This window comes from Natrix helvetica (genome assembly GCF_964273705.1).
Source record: "Natrix helvetica genome assembly, chromosome: 4".
NCBI classification, from domain to species: domain Eukaryota; kingdom Metazoa; phylum Chordata; class Lepidosauria; order Squamata; family Natricidae; genus Natrix; species Natrix helvetica.
The window spans coordinates 28,153,147-28,173,875 of NC_138550.1; the positions used below are offsets into that span (position 1 = coordinate 28,153,147).

At 40.5% G+C, this 20,729-nt stretch overlaps 1 protein-coding gene across 4 annotated transcripts in view; it reads left to right on the plus strand.

The window, feature by feature from the left end:
* Window positions 1–20,729, plus strand: part of IGSF11 (immunoglobulin superfamily member 11) — a 250,312-nt gene that overhangs the window by 57,762 nt on the left and 171,821 nt on the right. Inside the window, exon 1 of one of the 4 annotated variants that reach the window (XM_081951253.1) lies at window positions 10,790–10,910. The exons of 1 other annotated variant lie outside the window; for it this stretch is intronic. Coding sequence is in view for 1 of the 3 variants with exons in the window: in XM_081951250.1 (XP_081807376.1) it covers window positions 11,888–11,957 (70 nt within the window). In the remaining 2 variants the exon portion in view is untranslated. 2 more of the 4 variants (XM_081951251.1, XM_081951250.1) reach the window with 2 other exon arrangements.

The following is a 20,729-nucleotide window of genomic DNA, read 5'->3' on the forward strand; positions in this document are numbered from 1 at the left end:
CATCATATTTGGTGGAACATGGCTTCAGTGTGGTCATCCAACTTCTCTCCAAGCAAAGAAATCGACTCCAGATTACTGAATGTGCTGATTTAAGACTCCTGCTAAGTGACTTAAAACCAGACATTGGGAAACTGGTATCACTTCATCAAGCCCATCCATCACATTAAGAATTTACTGAACAGTGAAGTAGTTACTAAATTTTACTGAGTTTACTAAGTTACTAGTCACTAAGGTTCTTGATAAATGACTATCAGACTTTGAAAACCTGGTATCACTGGATCATGTTCAACAATTTTGTTGAATTAACATTAACTAAAAAGGTTTTTAAATTGATTTTGAATAAATGTGCAATTAATTGTTACAGTTTTGAATTTTACTGTTACTATCTTCCTTCCGTTGTGCAAACAGCCCAGTCTCATGACCCCCCCCCAGTCATGCCCACCAAGCCACGCCCACAGAAGCGGTAGTAAAAAAAATTGAATTCCACCACTGAGGATCAGTTTGTAGCACCAAGTGGGCGGTGGACTGAAAAAGTTTGGGAACCACTGTTATAGCCTAATAGAACTAAAGTACAGTTCTAGTCTTCACTTGGAGTTGATTTCAGCTCTGATCTACCTCATGTGGCTGATTGACATAAATGAAAATAAATTCTGTGCACTGGATAAACCTGTGAACCTCCAAACCTATAGATCATTTCTGAGTGGACTGGTGTGGAACATTCTATGCTTGAAGAAGTGGCCGTCAATTGTTTCAGATAATTAATAGCCTTTTCAGGTTCATTAAATTTCCTCACACTGGTTTCCAAGGTAAGCCAAATATTGCAGGATAAAGAAAGAAAGTATTTCCCCCCCTGGTTGCCTGGCTATCAGATGAACCTCCTGGAATGTTCTGCATTTCTGTACAACTCTGATGGGTAGATCTGGAAACAACATTAGTTTCTTTCCTTTATATTTCAAATTTGTTGCCATTTTAGCTGCTTGAAATTTTGTCTCAATCAGCTCTCTGGAGAAATTCAATGATAGTAGGATCAATAGTTTGTAAGGACCCATGACTAGATGTCACATAATGGGCTATGTCTATAAGTTCAGCGCAATCTATCTGGAACAGGTCTAAGAGAGGTTTTTTTTCTTGATTTCTTTTAAATATACTTATGTTGTTGATCAGATAATTCAAACAAATATTCTTCTTCTACTTTCTTGACCTTGGATATGTTCCAAAGTTTCCTGGCAGGACACCAGCATTTTACTATCTGTCATGTCACGAGCTGTTAAAGCATCAGTAATTCCTTCGATCTTCGCTTGTTGTTCTTTTAGCTGCTTCTTGATCTCATCATATCTCCTCTCTATCTTTTCAATCTTATCTCCAAAATCTAGAAAAGTCTATTTAGTGAATTCAACAGAACAAGAAACTCAGTATTGTTTATTTCATGAGGCATGAATGACATCGCTTGGAATTTCTTGGTAAACCTAGTCTTCTCTATAACTTCCACTTGATTTAGACTGTCAGCCAATTCTCTCCATGTGCCGAAGATGGAGAAGATAGCTTCTGACTTGAAGCCTTATTCCCTATAGCTGTTATAGTTTCTTCAGAAGCTGAGAATGGGAAAGAGCTGAATGATAGATACGTTTAATTACTTTAGCAGCTCTCTTCAGAGTCAATCAATCAATAATCAATTACAATAGAGTTGGAGGGGACCTTCAAGGTATTCTAGTTCAATACCCTGCTTAAGCAGGAGACCCTATACCAGTGATGGCGAACCTTTTTTGGCTTGCGTGCCACAAGTGGGGGGAGCGCAGGGGGGTCGAATGCAGGCGTGCCGCACCCATAATGCAACGCGCGACCCCACAGTGCGCATGCGCTCACAACGCGTGACACCCCCCATTTTTACATGTTTATTTTGCCCTCCCCAGGCTCCAGGGGCTTTATAGGAGCCTGGGGAGGGTGAAAAGAGCCTCCCCCAACCCCCTGGAGGCCCACCGGAGGCTTCAGGGACTGTCCGGAGGCTTCCCTGAAGCCTTCGGAGCACTTAAAACGACCCTCCGAGCAAACCGGAAGTGACTTCCGGGTTGCTCGGAGGGTCGTTTTAAGCGCTCCGAAGGCATCAGGGAAGCCTCGGACGGTCCCTGAAGCCTTCGGAGCGCTTAAAACCACCCTCCGAGCAAACCGGAAGTGACTTGCGGTTTGGCCAGCTGACAGGGCAACGCCTCGCGTGCCCTGACAAATGGCTCCGCGTGCCACTTGTGGCATGCGTGCCATAGGTTCGCCATCATGGCCCTATACCAGCAATGGCAAACCTTTTTTGGCTCGTGTGCCATAAGTAGGGGGAGTGCAAGGGGGTAGTGTGCGGGCATGCTGCACCCATAATGCAATGCGTGACACACACACACACCAGTGCGCATGTGCACACTAGAGGCACTTCCCCCCCATATTTTGCATGCTTTTTTCACCTTCCCCAGGCTCTAGAGGCTTTATAGGAGCCTGGGGAGGGCGAAAACAGCCTTCCCTGCCCCCCTGGAAGCCCTCCAGATGCTTGATGGACCTTCAAGATGCTTCCCTGAAGCCTCCGGAGCAGTTAAAATGACCCTCTGAGCAAACCGGAAGTCCATTCCCAAACTTTCGGTTTGCCCATAGGGCTGGTTTTTTGCCAGAAGGCCTTCGGGGGGGGGGGGCTCTTTTCGCCCTTCCCAGGCTCCTATAAAGGCTCTGAAACCCGGGGAGGGCAAAAAATGGCTTTTAAAAAGGGTGAACTCAGCTGGCCAGTGTGTATATGCACGCTGGCCAGCTGACAGGGCAGCGCCTTGGGTGCCCTGACAAATGGCTCCGCGTGCCACCTGTGGCATGCGTGCCAGAGGTTTGCCATCACTGCCCTATACCATTTCAGAGAAGTGACTGTTCAAAAATCCTTAAAAATCTTCAGTGATGAAGCACCCACAACTTCTGATGGCAAACTGTTCCACTGGCTAATGGTCCTCACTGTTGGGATGTTATTCTTTAATTCCAGGTTGCTTCTCTCCTTGATTAGGAGATGATTTTCCTAATCAATGAATTCCATCCATTGTTTCTTGCCCTCTGGTGCTTTGGAAAATAAGTTGATTCCCTCCTCTTTGTGGCAACTTCTCAAATACTGGAATATCATATTCCCATTATTTTTTCTCTAGACTAGCCAAACCCAAATCCTGCAATCCTTCTTCATATGTTTTTGTCTCCAGGCCTTTAATTATCTTAGTTTTGCTTCTTTGCACTTTTTCCAAAGTCTCAACATCTTTTTGGCAATGTGGTGACCAAAATTGGATGCAGTATTCCAGGTATAGCCTTACTAAGGCTTTATAAAGCATTATTTATAAATAATACTTCTGCAGAGATGATGTGGGAAATAAACTGAGTCTTTCCATGGCATTATCTTGATGGAAGTCCAGTGAATCGTACCATCAAATAAAATGTGATTGGACATCTGGAAATTTTACTGCTTTAAAAGAGAAAAGGAAACATTTGGGCTTGGCACCTGATAATATATTGGTGTAAGAATATATTGTTTCAGAAGCAGATGTTCCTGATTTTGAAAACAGCCTTCTATTAGTATGAATTCATGTTGGAAAGAGGAAAAATCATCTTCAGGACCTTTGTGAAGTATTGGATATGATGTGTTTGTGTTTATGGCTACTCCTCTACCCATCATTACCACAACCAGGATAATATAACTCTTTTGTAACATCTTCATAGAGCTTTCTTCTTTTCATTCCTCTTCAGTCCAGTTACCACTAACCACAAACCTCATATCCATGTAATTTGGTTTCCTCCTCTCTCTTTTTAATACTGTTATTATTTCCTTTTACCCGATTTTTCTTTTTAAATGTTTTTATTAAAACTTTTAGACAGAAAGATAAAAGCTAACACAAACTAATAAAAAGTAAACAAGAAAAAAAGAGATAAAAAAGCAGAAAATGCCAGAAAAAAAAAGGTGAAGAAAAAACAGAAAAGAAAAAAGTTATCAAGTAATTTCCAGTATTCTTTACAGCAGTTATAAGTACAAACCTATTTTAATCCCTCTCTCAAAAAAGCTTCAATTGATTTTTAATTTTTAAATTTTCTGTATCAATATGAATCTAATTTTTTGGTGCTTTTTACAGGTCTACTGACATGATAAAATGTCCCTTCACGTTGTTTACATTTCCAACATAGATTTGAAGTGCCTTTATACCTTCTAGATAATTTCTCTGGTGTCATGTACCAGTGCTACATCATTTTATAAAAAAATCTCTTTCAAATCATAACACAGTATAAATTTCAACCCTTTTAATAATATGTTTTCCTGTTGATCCATTTATACATTATAAACAAAATACTTAGTCCACTCTTATCCCAATTTCCTCAATGTTTTTCTTTTTTTCCTGTTGCCGTTTCTCTGGAGTAAGTAAGGAAAATTGTGTGCATGTTGTCACATTTCAGAGTGTAGTTTTTGAGAGAGCATGGAAATGGAGTGGCTTAATTTATAGGCATTTCATTTTCAATACTACTTATATCTATTTTCCCTCTTTGTTCATTTTTGAAAGATATTTGCATAAACATATGCTGGTATTTCCCATGAATGCAATGATTTGGGGAAATGTTGGTTTCATCTGGAATTGGTAATCGTAGTTTGACAAGATGGAGATTTTAGGTATGTCTGTTTTCATCTGCAGATCTTCCTTTTGTGTGGGATTGATTTTAAATTAAACACATCTGAATTTAAATTCAAGGGTAAATTTAGCAAGTGTATTAGAAGTAAATAAAAACTAGATATATATCTTATGTGCTTGCTAAATGTGGAATAGATACACAGTCTTACTACTCATTAAGCTTCAATATTTCGTATCACTTCTATTAAAAACATTAAGGTGACCAACTTTTTTACAATGAAAAGGAGGACAAATAAATTGGAAAAAATATATCGTAAATAAAAGAAATATTTTATTCATTGCAACAATAATACACTAAAATATGATATATGCATAATAAAAACATTTGCAATATTTTATATTCTAATTATGCTTACATGCCTGTTAATTATTATTTAAATGAGTACTTTTCCATTGAATTAATATTTTTTGTCAATGTATCATCTTCTAACAATATATTGGAAATATCTGAACAAGAAATATCCTTCATATTGAATTTTACGGCAAGTGCTGCAGCTAGAGTATCAACATTCAATCTCGATTTCTCACTTGTCGAAAAATCATTGGCAATTGAAAAAAACTCTTTCAACTGCTGCATTAGTTCCAGGGCAGCACAACATAAATTGAACAAGTATAAATAAATTTTCACATGGAATATGTTCATTTTTGAAATGGCTGAAAATATCCACCCATCTTTTATCAATTTCAACATGTTGATTTTCCCATTGTATTAATTTTTCAGAATTTAAATATACATTCAGTCTTCTAATTTCTTCAAAGAGACAATTGTCGTCTATTTTAATGTCTAGCATTTCTTTAGATAAAAATTCAGCACAAGATTCAATATCTGTTCAATATACTTGTGATGAAAAAAATCATTAAAAACTGTTTAATAAAATACGTCACATAACGCGCAATTAGTCTTCAAATATCGAAAAGGAGGACACGTAGGAGGACACTTTTCAAGGGAGGACAGAACTTACAAAAGAAGGACTGTCCTCCCTAAAGGAGGACGGTTGGTCACCTTAAAAACATGAACAAGAGATTTACCTAACTTTCTGGTTTGATTTTATCAGCTATTCTTTTATATGTGTAGGGGCTCATAATTTCAATTTCAGTGACAAATTGTCATCAGGCCTAACAGGAAACTGAGCCCATAAAGAATATGACACAGTTAGTTACTATTGTCACTTTGTCTTGAGTTGTAAATGTATTTCAGTAATCAATACACAGAATAAAAGATGAATTGTTTCAGCAACAAAGGAATTCCTTGTCTGAAAAGAACATGTGGTTAGATGCTAAGATAATTTCTGGTAGAGTGTTTTGTGAGACTTGGATGGCTGAATATAATATTTTTATTGCTGTTATGCTTAGCTATTAAACTCAATATTTAAACATTTTCAGTCTCTATCCTTGCTGCATGATAAAATCTCTTAGTCACATTTCTACAAGATTACATTATTTTAAATATTTAAATAGAAATGTAGTAGATGTAGAAATCTAGTACTAAATGTAGAAATCTTTTGCAAAATAAAGTGCCAGTTCCTAATGTTTTTATATATCTAAACCTACATCTGTCTGCTTCAGGAATGCCTTAGTACAGAGCAAGCTGGGAGTTAAATTTGTCTTCTAGAAAATAAGTTATCTTTTGAATGACTACATGTACCATGTGTGGGTATACTCACTACATGTTCCCAAATTTTAAATTAAAGTTTAAAAGAAAATTTTAAAAAAATCAACTCAGGTTAACTTTTGCTATTCAAAACTGGTTTTGGTGATATGAGTAAAATTGAGTACATGTATTTATTGGTGATGTGATCTTTGCTATCTGTTCTATGCTACTTGAATTTTCATGCCACTGCAGCAAGTTGACCATATTTATATATTTATTTGTTATATATTGTTGGGGCAATATGCTATGTAAACTGCTTAGAGAGGGCTGTAAAGCACTGTGAAGCATTATTTACAGCTAAGTGTTATTGCTATCTAATGCAATTATTATTTAATTATGTATATATTTCTAGTACATTTATATAACTATCATTTCTTTTAATCCGCTTTATTTTGTATGAATGAGTCCCATTTTTCATTTCACCATACATTTGTAGGCAATCTGTTGGCAGCATTTTAGCAAGTGCAGTCAGGTCTTCAATCCATTCATACATTTGACCATACATTTATCTTTCCAATGCTGCAAGATCAGTTTTTTTATCTATAATAAGGGCACAGAGAATCAATTAATGTTATCCGGTTGCTCAGATTCCAAGTACTAGGTATGTAGTTCAAGAGAATATTATCCTCTGAAAATTTCAGCTTTTGTTGTACGGTCATATTTCTTTCTCCCCAAACTTAGTAAGTGTAGGACATTGTAAAAGCATGTGTTTTAATTAAGCATTGTCTTTATACAACACAATTTTCTTGTCTATGCAGTCCCAGTGCTTTATCATTGTCCATTCTTATTGGAGTAGATGGGAAATTCTGCTGCTTTTATGTACCATTAAAAGGTGACCTATAGAAAGCAATTTAGCCAACTCTCAATAATAATAAAAATACCCCATAGCTTTACTATAGGATGGCCAAGGCTAGGCTTCTCAAGTCTGCTGGCCTCTAGATTGGTTGGGACTACAGCTCCCAGAATGCCGAGCAAAGATGAATCAGGAGAGATGTTCAGCATTCCAATCTCTTGTTCAATCTACCTCAACCTTGAAGATATCCTCTTATTACATAGACACGTTGACTTTATGTACTAAAATGGGAATGATAGGTACGCCACCATGAGCATTTGAATGTAGGTGGAATATGAATCTGATATGGGTATGTAATTTATATTATTTGTTGTACATTGGCTGGATACTTTACAGCCTCTGTAATGGAACATAAAATTGTATTTTTGGTAGCTCTTAACAACTGACTTGCAGAAGTATGTGGGAATGGGTTAAGAAAGGATGTCCCAAAATGTTGCCTACTTCTGCTGGATGCAATCCTTCAATAATTTTTGTCCAAAGCCATTCCAGATATATAGCAAAACTGAGTCTGGAAAAGAGGAAGCTTATCCAGATGAAATAGGATCCAAATATTTGAAGTTTTGAATTCTTTCCAATCAGAGCCCTATACAGATCCCCTTAGAATACCCCAATCTGGATATTATTAGGTTATGCAACATTTTAAATTTAATCTCAAAAAAGGAGTCAGAGCATTCAGGGACACAAACATAGCCCTTGTTTCAACTCCTTAAAGCAGCTGCATCTTTTCTCAGGGCCATACCAATGCTGTGGAGGGAAACTGAAATCCTGGGAAAGATGCAGCTGCTATGAGGTGCTGGAGATGTAAGTTACATTTCACTCGGGCTGAATTCCAAAGGGCTGCAGAATTTTATCTACTACGTCAAATACATTTTTGGCAGATCTTTCTTCTCAAGGAAAGTGATGCCACTAAAATATCCATAGAATCATTGCAGCAGTGTCCATGTCAAGTGACAAATAACCTAGACATTTTGATTAGTAAGATATTTAAGTATGGGTTGGGAAGAGGCATTATGACATGAATCAATACAGCAACTGGCTTAAAAAACGGCAGTCAAAGAGAACTCATCAACAGTTCCTTATCAATTTAGAGTAGCAGGTCAAATGTGGCCTGGAAATCTTTCACTCACGATTTAGATGAGAAGGAGAGATGTATATCATATTTGCGGATGACTCAAAGCTGCAATAGTTTTGAAGACAAAAAAAAAACTTCTACATTTTCCTAATGGCTTCAATCAATCAACCAACCAATCAATTCAATTTACTGTGGTTGTAAACCAGTACACACGGGAGATAAATTAGAGAAGTGGGCTGAAAATATCAGAATGAGATTTAATCAGGAAAAAAGAACCTTCAGATGCATTGCTATAGGATGTGGGGATATGGGAAAAGGATGTTTGCACTGCAGTTTAATCTAAGATGAAGTAGTTTGATGGCTGTTACAAAGGCAATGGCATTTTAGGCTGTATTAATATCATTTTCAAATCACAGTAAGTAATATTTTATCATATCATGCACTAGTCAGGCACCACTTTGATTACTGTGTCCAGTTTTGGACATCAGACTTTAAGAAAATTTCAGAGATTTTGTAACAAAGGCAAGAAAGGTTAATAAGGATCCAGGAGACTAGATAGAACTTCCTTTGAATCCAGAAAACACAATTGTGACAGCAGATGATAGCACTTTTCAAATATCTGAAGGAGGGTCACATAGAAGAAGTTAAGATATGTTCTCTGCAATTGAATAATAATCTTTGATAGTGGAACGGATTGCTGAGAGACAGTAAAACAGCACTGCACATAGCCAGGGGTCTTATGCGTCTGTTATTTGGGGGTGGTTGCATAGGTGTTCCATTTATATTTCTACAAATGTAACCCTTCTGCTAGGGGGCATTCAAACAGCAAAAGAATACGAAGTTGGACAACCAATCAGCATTCAGGATGTGGACCTCCACACAGCACTGCTGGGATTTGGGAGACGTCTGGGTCAGTCTGTCTGCAGCCATTTGCAACCTACACGTAACCATCAACTCTTTCGCAGTGTAGGTATGAGGCACTGCTAACAGGCAGTTATGGGCAACTCTAAATCAGCCTTTAGATATGTGCAGCGAAACCATGTTCAAATAAGCTACAATTTGCTGGATTTATATATTCTAAAAAAAGAATAAACAATGCTTCACCTTTTCCTATGAGATTACACAGCCTCAGCTCTCACTTGTACTGTTATCACAATAAACAGTGTCAAATGTCTGTGAGAAATTCTGGTTGATGGGATCCATATCATACAGAGCACTTTCATGGAAAAAAAAATCTGATGTCAAAATTTACTCTTAACACATCTCATAGAATCGACATGACGAAAATTGACGGGATAAAACCATTGTACCCATGACGACTTTAAAGCTATGTTTACATGCATAAGCCATGCTGTAATTTTTTTTTAGCATGTTTGGTTAACATGCGAACCATCCAGTAGTTTTGCTCACACTTGGTTCATGCATAACTGAAGCCAGAATTATGGTTTGTAAGTAAATAAAAAAACTAGTTTGCTATAATGGCTAAGGTGCTCTTGGAAGAAATGTCCTTCTGGGTTCAGCTCCAAGTGGGGAAAAAGACACTGGAAACATGGAGGCTGCTTGGAAAGATGGTTTAATGGTGGACAGGACCACATGGCTTGAGGTCCTGCGGAAAAAGGTGATCACATGCTTCCAGATGTTGGCTGAAGAAGAAAGAGCAAGATGCTGAAAGTTCCTGGCTTTATACTCTCCGTTTGGCCTCACCTCTGTTTCCTGTTCCTGTGTAAGAAATGTATTCTGATTGGTTTTCAGACTCCCATGGGGCCGTGCAGGAGCAACTCTCTAGGCTGTGTTTTGAGTCTAAGTTGGTTGAGTTCCCAGATGCCACATATTGAGTTTCTGTAGCAAGCTAATCCTATCATTGTTATGCAGAGTAAACTAGCTCAGGGCCCTAATGGCCCATTGAGAAAAGTGGAGGCTATTAAGAGTGAGTCTGTTTCCTGCCTAAAAGCATGTTTCTCCATTTCTTATCCAGGGAAATATATTATGCCTTTGCAATATTTCCTAGGATATTTCATTCTTCTAGAAGGGTGGGTGCTAACTTCCTACAGTGCTGACCTAGAAAACAGAAGGCTGAGTTTGGACCAGTATCTCTCAGCCCACTCCACCTCAGAGAGTTGTTGTGGGGAAAAAGTGTAATGGCATTTTTAGTTATTAAGGCTGAGCAGCTACAGATTTGAAGGCAAATGTTATCTAGTGCATGCGTGAGCATGCACACAGCCCTGGTTGGCAATTCCATAAATGAAATGTATTTTTGTTGGAATTTTCTTGTAGCTCTGAAGAATATGCTGAGAAAAGCTAGCTACTTAAGGAGCTGCAGGGAAATTGTGAGTGTCTTGGCATATCCCCCCCCTCCTCCTTCCACATTATGTCTTGCCTAGTTGTTTCAGGTTGCATCGCTACACTAGACACCCTATTCAATCACAAGACTTTAAATAGTAGCTGTAAGCAAGCAGAATGCAAGTATGCATGATTTGCACTTCCTTTTCTCCTTTGCATTTCTGACCACACCTGGAACAAGGATTTATGGATTTCCTTTCACTGTATTAACTCCACAAGAAGGCACATCTCCATGAATCTCTCCGAAGGGTAAAACGTGTGCAAGAATGATGGCCCCCAACGTTACATTAAAGAAGAAACCTAGCATCGTAATCTGAGGTATTTCCACCTCCCACCATTTCTCCAAATAACATCCAAAGCAATCTTCACCGCTTCGGCCAAGACTTCGCCACTACTTGGAACCCGCGGCACGCCCCTAGCGGGCCGGTGCGCCATGTCACCAAGGAGAATGCGGGTCCACCTTTCAAGCCTGCGCGTGATGTCAGAAGTTCATCGTAGCCAAGGATCCTGGGTTGTAATCCCGGGTCGCTCTTCCAGGAGGGCTTTATGCAAACCAAGGAGGATTGTTCCAACTTCGGCGGTTTCTTTTCACTCAGATAACCTGAGGAGAAAGACAGGAGGGGGAACAGCCCTCTCCTCCCTTCTTTTCGCGTGTAGTTGACCGGGCCCCCAGTGAGCAGCGTTGGGGCGGCAGCGGCAACAGCAGAAGCGGGAAGAAGAGGTGCCGGTTTGGGCAGGGAACGCGCTTGAACTTTGAATGCCAAAAGGTGCAGGGAATTAAGTAGCCCGCCGTTTCGGAGGCGCGCGGGAAAAGCCCGTGTCTCCCGCTGCGTCAAGAGGGAAAGTGGCCCAATCCCCGTTATTGAACCCCACCCCGGGGTAGCCCGAGCCAGACTGGCGGGGACGGGGGCGAGCGCGCGTGCTGTGGCCAAAGGAAGGCGGCGGCTCTTCTTCCTCCCCGATTGCAGCAGCAGGTCGGTGAGCCGCCAGGCTGCGCTCTCGAGCCGGCTCGCAGTCTGGCTTGCGGGCCCGGGCTGCCGGGCTCCGGAGCGCCAGAGCCTCCCGGGGAGCAAGCAGTGCGAGCGGTTGGTCCCGGGACAGCAGCAGCTGCTGCAGCGGGAGGAGCCGGAGCGGCTCGCTGCTGCAGCGGGAGCCGCCCCGGCTCGGAGCTCTGCCTGTCCGGGTTGCGGAGATAACACCTGGCGCCCCTCAAGCAGGGGTGGCTTCGGTAGGACTTCGGCGGCCAGAACGGCGCGCCGCCGCGGCTGCCCACACGACTCCTCTCCGCGCCCGGCATGACTTGCAAGGGTTCATCGAGTTGGGCACTTTGGGTGGCCCCGTTGGCTACGCTGCTGTCTCTGCGAGGTAAGGGAAACCTGAGGAAGTAAGGGGGGGGGGGGAGAGGCCAGAGGGTGCTGGGCGGGCGCCGGAGAAGCGGCAGAAACCTGGGAGGCACAAGACGCACATCTTTGTCTTCGGCAGTTTTGTTCCCTGGATTCGAACTCTCAACTTTAGCGCCAAGGAACGCGCTAGGCTGCTGCTCTAGGGTCGGCTGAACAGCAGCTAACCGCAACATAGAATATGACACTTCTCGGAATAGTTTTCTTCTTTTGCTGTAAAGTTGAAGGAGGAGGGTCCGGGTGGGTTATTTCGTCTTACCCAAATATCACTAGACGCCCATCGCCTTCATTATTTCGCAGAACAACCAGATCTTATGTTTTAACACTCTCTTCTGCCCAAGTAAAAAAAAAAGAGAGCAACGTGCACCAGAGAGTTATGGTACAACCAGTTTCTCTCTGCACAGGAGGGAGAAAATAAGTCCAATCTACTATGTGACCTTTTAAGGAACAATCTCTCCAAAAGTGATGTTAGAGAACTAGAAATGCTTTACTGTATTTGGCTCTCTATTCCCCCCCCCCCCAAATGCAGGAGTATAAAAGTTGCTAGAGATACTATTTCTAGCAGGTGTGGATAGCATTTATTTTCATTTTTAGAACTTGAATATAATTTTTTAAACCCACAATACATGGTATTTGTATTTAACTTTATAAAACACTCATTTTCATATCCCAAGATTCCTTTTCTCAGTTAAACGACATCTATTCTTAAACATGCCATTATTATGTTTTGTTAAGTATCTTGTTCACGTTATTTTCTTGTTCCTACATCTCAGTTCCATTGCACTAGCTTAAAGTAATAAAGTTTGTAAAACTTTATACTCTGGCCTTGCAGAGTTGCTCTTGAAAAGCGTGCAAGATGTACTATGCTGGAGAACTTTATCAGAAAAAACAGAAATGCTAGTTATTTAGTAAAACTAGCAGTCAAATCTTCTCTGTGCTGCAGAAGTAAGTCTCGTGAAGACAATGAGAAATTATAATATTCCCACATTCCTAAAATTGAAGCCAGATTTTATTTCATAACTTACCTTTTCGTACAGCTTTTGTGCTCACTGTTTCCATTTTGCTATGACCAAATCTTGTGGACATATTTTAAATATATATTTAGTGGAATAAATTATTTCTGCATAGTCCTTGCTCATTTTTTTTTTAAATCACAGATTTTAGTACAGGCATCTAGTGGCCCAAATGCATTCTGGAAATATTGTTTTTCTGTTGTGTCCTTACGATATTTTCATCTTTGTTTTCCTCCATGAATGAGATAGTTTTATATAGTATCTTTCCCCTAGTTTCTGACACTGTTCAAGGGCATCTTCAATGTGTATAAAATACATTAAGCTTTGTTACTTTTAACCTTGGAGGGAAGTCACATGACTGGTGGTGACTGGGAACAGAAGCACTAGAGTTGGGATAGGAATCAGCAGCTCAAGAATCGGTGGTCAGCTGAGGGAAAGCTTATAATCAGTTAATTCAGTATTGACTGTTCTATTATTATTCAAAGACAATGGATTTGAAGTCACTGAGATAAAAAAATGTATTGCTTTATTTTAGTATTCTCATATGTCCATAGGACATACAGTGGAGCTACATGGAATGCCTTTGTAGAAGAGTAAAAACTAAATTCCAAGGACTTTTGCCACCCATTAATTTAAACCAATGATATTTGAGTGTAAGTAATGTGTTTAGGATGAAGGCTCAGTTTACAAAAACTTGGAAATGCCTGGAAGCCACATCAAATGTCTAAATGAAGATAATTGTGTCTATTAATTGCTTATGGTTCTTCTTGATAATTCTTAAAGGTCACGAATGTTTAGAGAAAATACATCTTTTATTCTCTCTTTTTGTCATGTGATTTAGTTATCCAGCATGTGGTGTATTCATGGTGGTATTGACATTAGCGAAGCTTGAGGCTGGAAAGAATGAGGGCCCTGCAATTAGGATCCAGATGCAGGACTCTGCCAGCTGCGAGGCAATTTGTTTTGTACATTTGCCAGTGCACCTTCTTCTATGCTTGTAACATTCTATTTTTGCTAGGATTTTCTTAAGTACTTTGAAAAATTAGAGATCAATCTTGTAGCCAGTATTCCCAGCATGTCCACATTTTTCCTTCTCATTGGCAAGTCACTGCTTCTTGAAGCATCCTTTGCTCCCTCAAAGTCAAGCAGGTATCATTTAGTTGAAGATTTGTTTTCAATTAGTGTGTAGCTCAAGGGAGTTGATGTAGGACATCCATATCAGTTCTATAGGCCATAAAAAACTAGCTTTGGATAACCAGTCCAAAGTATGTAAAGTATGTTATTTGAAACTGAGAATTGTCTTTGGAGCGGGAGGCTTGCCCATAGCACTGCTGGCTTGAATGTAGAGTTTAGTTTGCATTAAACCAGAGGATCCAGGTCTGACCAATTAACATGAAAGTAAGCCGGGTTAGAATTGCTGCAGCTGTATGGGTAGTCCTTGACTTACGAACACAGTTGGGCCCAAAATGTATGTTAAGTGAGACAGCTGTTACGCGATTTTTCCCCCCCCCTCCCATTTTATGGCCTTTCTTGCCAAGTTAAGTGAATTACTGTATTTCTTAAGTTAGTATAACTTACCGTATTTATCGGCGTATAACACGCACAGGCGTATAACACGCACAGGCGTATAACACGCACCTTCATTTTAAGAGGGAAATTTCAGGAAAAAAATTTAAATTTCAAATAAAGAACTTTGAAGCAAAATAAGGGTAGCTCAGAACTTTTTTTTATTAATATTATTACCACTTATAAGGTAAATAATGTAAAAGGACAGTAAAAGCAACTATGAACACTGCTGCTTTCACTGCTACTATCTTCCACCCTCCCTTCCTCCTTCCCTTCCTTCCTGCCTCCCTTCCAGTTCCCTCCTTCCTCTTTCCTCCTGCCTGCCTGCCTTCTTTCCCTCCTGCTTATCTATGCTTCCTTCCTTCCTTGCACCTCCCTCCCTTCTGCCTGCCTGCCTTCTTTCCTCTTTCCCTATCCTCTTATCCTTCCTTTCTCCCTCCCTCCCTGCCTCCCTTCCAGTTCCATCCTTCCCTCCTTCCTTTTTTTATTAACTTTTAGTCGGGAGTCCGGGGAGAGGAGAGACAGCTTATCCATTCTCTCCTCCTCTCACCCACACCCCCGCTGTCTAAAGCGCTTCCTTTCGCCCGCCCGAGCTCTTCCACGGGCGAAAGAAAGCGTTTTAGTCAGGTGTCAGGGAGAGGAGAGACGGCTCATCCATTCTCTCCTCCTCTCGCCCACACCCCGCTGAGTAGCGCTCCGCGATCCTTTTCTGTGCGCCTGGCGTTTAGATAGATAGCCGGATGTTTTAAACGCCAGGCGCACAGAAAAGCAGCTGCTTTTGGGGCGAAGCGCTCCGCAATCCTTTTCTGTGCGCCTGGCGTTTAAAACATCTGGCTATCTATCTAAACGCCAGGCGCACAGAAAAGGATCGCGGAGTGCTTCGCCCCAACAGCAGCTGCTTTTCTGTGCGCCTGGCATTTAAAACATCCGGCTATCTATCTAAACGTCAGGCGCACAGAAAAGGATCGCGGAGCGCTTCGCCCCAACAGCAGCTGCTTTTCTGTGCGCCTGGCGTTTAAAACATCCGGCTATCTATCTAAACGGCTGCTGTTGGGGCGAAGCGCTCCGCGATCCTTTTCTGTGTGCCTGGCGTTTAGATAGATAGCCGGATGTTTTAAACGCCAGGCGCACAGAAAAGCAGCTGCTTTTGGGGCGAAGCGCTCCGCGATCCTTTTCTGTGTGCCTGGCGTATATCGCCTGGCGTATATCGGCGTATAACACGCATACATCATTTGCCCCCTATTTTTCGGGGGGGGGGGAAAGTGCGTGTTATACGCCGATAAATACGGTAAGTTAGTAAGTGAATCTGGCTTCCACATTGACTTTGCTTGACAGAAGGTCACAAAAAATGATCACATGATTCTGGGACATTGCAACTGTCACAAATATGAGTCAGTTGCCAAGCGTCTGAATTTTGATAATGTGACTAATGGGGATGTTGCAGTAATCATAAATGTGAAAACAGTCCTAAGTCACCTTTTTCATTGTAATTTTTTTCGTGGTAACTTTGAACAGTCACTAAATGAATTGTTGTAAGTTGAGGACTACCTGTACTGAGGAATTCTGTTTTAATGGAAACCAAGAATTTAGTGCCAGAATTTTTGTGTGATAGGAAGAATATGTGAGCCTTATCACTCCATAAAACATATCACAGCATTAACCATTTCAGCCAGGGAATGAACTATTTGTGTTACACTGTTGTAGGGCTAGGATTTTTTAATAACAGGAATATTATGTAAATATTAGAATATGTAAACACTGATTCTCTCTTCCACCAGAAATATTTTTTTCAGATTTTCTTACAACTGTTGAGCTTTCCAATGGAAATAAAAGAAGTGTGCTTTGACTATTTAAGTATTGGCATGTATCTTTCAAAAAAGGAGGTTTGTAATGACATGTGCCAAGTTATGCCCACATTCCATTATACTCACAAACATAATGCAACATAAACGTTTGCTAATATTGTACCGTAAAGGGATATGTAACTAAAATGGCAAAATTTGCATGCAAGACATTGGAATCCTGGAATAGCAAGAGCAATGATTGTTCAATGAAGCAAATGAGGCCTTCATAGTACTGGATTTTGGATCTCAACATTGAGATTACAGAAAATGGTAAATGTTCAATTTACCATTTATAATAAGCCTATACTTAAAGTGAAAAGTACCGTAAATATGATATGGGAATGATGAGATTAGAGTGAAGTTGAATTATTCATCAAAGATAACTGCTATCCTGGACCTTGACCCATGACAGTCATGGAAAAATGTTTACCTCATATAGTTATAACTGTTACTCAGTTTGACAAATTGGCAATATAATTAGGACATTGTGAGATAGATGAACTGTGGATGGAATTTTAGGCTGTATCCATGTAAGTGTAAGCAACTGTTCCATTTTGTTCTGCTTTGGTCATACCATTCCTTGCGTAATATGTTTTGGGCATCATTTTGGATCAGGTTCTGAGAAGAAAATTTAGAATTACTAGAGGTCTAGAAGAGAGATTGAAGGAGTAGTGCCGTGATGGCGAACCTGGTGGCACACGGATCCCTCTCTAACCCTAACCAGCTCAGGTCCACTGCGCATGCGTGCACGCTTCCCGCTCGCCAGCTGATTTTTGGGTCTCTGCCGCGTATGTGGGAGACGTGTGTGCATGCGTGAGAGTGGATGGTCGTGTGCATGCATGGGGGGCGAGGGGGGTGGTGGCGTTCCCCATGCCCCATTTTTTATCCCAGGAGGCTTCAGGGAGGCCTAGGCCCAAAACACGTTGGGGGGGCGCATGCATGTGGGGGAGTAGGAGGAGAGCAGGGGGGGGTTGCTTGTGCACATATTGGATTATGGGTATGGGCACCTTTAGCTCTGAAAATATTAAAGAGTTCTAGTCTTGCCTTAGACCAGGGTGTCAAACTCACATCATCACGGTGGCTTCATGTGACATATAGGGACTTTCCCACCTTTCCTAAACTGGGCATGAGCGTGTCCAGCGCATGATGCATCTCGTCTGTGGGCTGGGAGTTTGTCAGCCCTGCCTGAGACACAAACCCAGTAGGGTAACCTCAAGTACTCACTTTCGCTTAGCCATAGGAAACTGTCAGTGGCAAACCACTTTTGAAATCTTGCCAAGAAAACCACAGGACCTTTCTTGGCAGTCACCAAGAATTAGCAATATCTCAAAGACACAGCAAACATATAAAATATACTTATTAATAGCATTCAGTTTTATATTGTTCATAATTATTTCCAAAAGACCTTTCTGACTTTTATTACTTTATGGAAAACCACATTGAAGGAACAGCATTGCTCCTGAAATGTGTTTCAGGGCAGAAATACTGTATTTTGTGATTGTAGGCCTCAGTTTAGAAAATTGGGAAACCAGCAACAGCTTATCTGAGGTGGTAGCTTGTCTTATTCTTGGTGGTGGTGGATTTCAGTGGTAGTTGAAGTACCTGAATGGCCAGTAATGTAGGGCTTATAAGTCAAAACTAGCCATTTAGGTTCCATCCAGAAACAAATAAATAACCAGTGCAGGGATGTTTATGGTGTCAGTTAATATACAACCACTGGACTTAGAATTGATTAGTATATACTGTGTTTCCCAAAAATAAGACAGGATCTTATTTTCTTTTGACACCCAAAATAAGCACTTGTCCTTATTTTCTGAGAGGTCTTATTATTTCTGAGGTGCAGGAGGCTGCGAGCATGGTCAGCTCATGGCTGCTGCTGTGTTGCAGTATTTTCGGGGAGAGCTTATTTTTGGGGGAGGACTTAGTGCATGTGCTCAAAAGCCTGATTGCGCTTATTATTCAGGGAGGTCTTATTTTCAGGAAACAAGGTAATTATGTGATGGTTATCAATTACTGTAGGCAGGTCTTTGAGTTCCATTAAGGATCATACCTGAGCATCAACCAGAGCTAGGCAAAGGACTTATGGGCCATAGCTTCCACCTGTTTAGCAACAGCTGTGAATTGAGCAGGACCAAAACATAGACTTGCACCTTCAAGGGCATTAATACCCATTCAAGAAGTTACTAAAACCCACAATGAATGAACAGTAACTAGAATTGAATTACAGTCTCTTTCATCTCATCTAATCTTAGGCTATAGGGGACTATATGTTGAAAGCATCTCTCTAGGTACATGGGGGTGTAGAGGAGTGGCAGCAGCAGATACTACTGACTACCATTAGCACATTGAAAGTACCAAAACTTGGACTGTTGGATCTTCCAGTGGTTTTATACAAATCTACATACTATTAAAACTCTTGTTCCTGTAACCTTTAACTGGGCAAAATGGTGTTTATAGGACAACATTTTTTGAGCCAAGTTATCTCAAATGGAATAACTTACAGAAAGGGTCCAAAATCTGGACCCATGATTCCTGTGAAATTGAAATTTGGCAAATTTTATAAAGCATTTTATGATATAAACATTATAATAAAGCAGTTTATGCCACAATTCAAAATGTGCATATGTAAAACATTTATATCGCAGCCCACTTTGTAGAAAGTCTGACTGGCTCACAATCAAAAGTTAAAATTCATAAAAACCATATTAAAACCAAATATATAAAAACAAAAATCTGGCACCAAGTCCAAGCTTCTGATGTGCAGTCACCTCATCTTATCCCAGCACTTGGGGGAAAAGCCAGTATTTGGGGGAAAAATCTTTATGGAATGATAGGAAGGTAGAGGCCTGCCAAATTTCAGAGAGAAAGGTGTTCCATAAGGACAGTGGTGCCATAGAAAAGGCATTTTTTTCTAGCAGTCATAAAACATTTATTGTATTTACTTTCAATCATGGTGTACAATTCAAGGCAGATTCATCTCTGAATGGATCCCAACTTTTCCATAAAAGCTAGCACAAGAACTAGAAGTCCTGTTATTGTTGAAGGCATTGTGAAATACGATAAAATATGTTTGAAAGAATGATCCGTCAGGACATGAGTTGTCTAGTATGCTACTAAAACTCTTGTGTTTGTAAACTTGAACTGGGAAAAATGATGTAATCTTGAGGCAAAACATTTTCAACTAAGTTGCCTCAAATGGGCTAAATTACAGAATGCTTACAAATCTGGGACCCATGTGGAATTGAAGTTTGGCAAATTGTGTAAAATAGTTTATGTCAAAAATTACCATAAAGCAAATTATCATAAAACATTTCCTATGGTCAGCTCCTATGTTTGATTGTGCTGTACAGTTCAACACGATGGGCTGCTTTCAAGGCAGATGCATTTCTGAATATCTCCATGATTTTTTCAAATATATTAGAAGCTCTGCCATTGTTGAAGGCATTGAGGACTCTGGTAGGGCAATATCTCTGATTAAGTGATCATGGGTTTTCTAGTGTTAAAAGAGAGAGAAGACTAACTTTATGGAACTCCTGAAGAAAGTGACTATAGGCTGACCTCCAAACTGTTCTTGATTGGGATTACCTACTGAAGTAGAAATGGAACATTGTGCCCCAGTCTCCAATTCCTGAGGTAATCCAGGCGAGGATACCTTGGTGTCAAGAGTTGAAGAGACATCTAATGAGCCAAGAGGTATGCGTTCTGCAGCTGAATCCCTACCATGTACTCAGCAACCTAACGGGGGAAGATCTAAGTAATATGTATGAAATACCTACGACTCTAGAGAATTTCTCTTAGGGAGAGGTGTAGCCTTCTTCAAATGCTTCTTTCCATGTTTCTTGCCATCTGGACTGAGGGGTTGTGTATAAAATAAGATGGCAATGTACCTGCTTTTTAATTCTTAACTGGCTTACCACAGCCTCTCACATTGTGAGATGCCAGGGATATGAGATATTCACCTGTCCCATTTCCTCAAGTCCCCAGACCAAAAAGAATCCAGATATCCAGACAGATAATACTGCATTGTAGACTATTCAGGACTGAGCAAGACTGGGGTGATTTTCTTGGCAAAATGATAAACAAAACAATTATAGCTGCCAAACACAAGATCTTCCTGGACATCCCTTCCTAAGAGGGGATTTATTACCCTAAACAAGGCAGCTGGTTGACAGTCTGCCAATGCAATAAGGGAGGAAATATAATGATACTTTGCTTCTCTTATCATGCTGATGTAGGTTTGAACTTGAGCTTTTACCATGCTTGATAAATTCACTTTTGGACTTTCCCCTGCTATACCAAGCTTGTGCTTAGAGA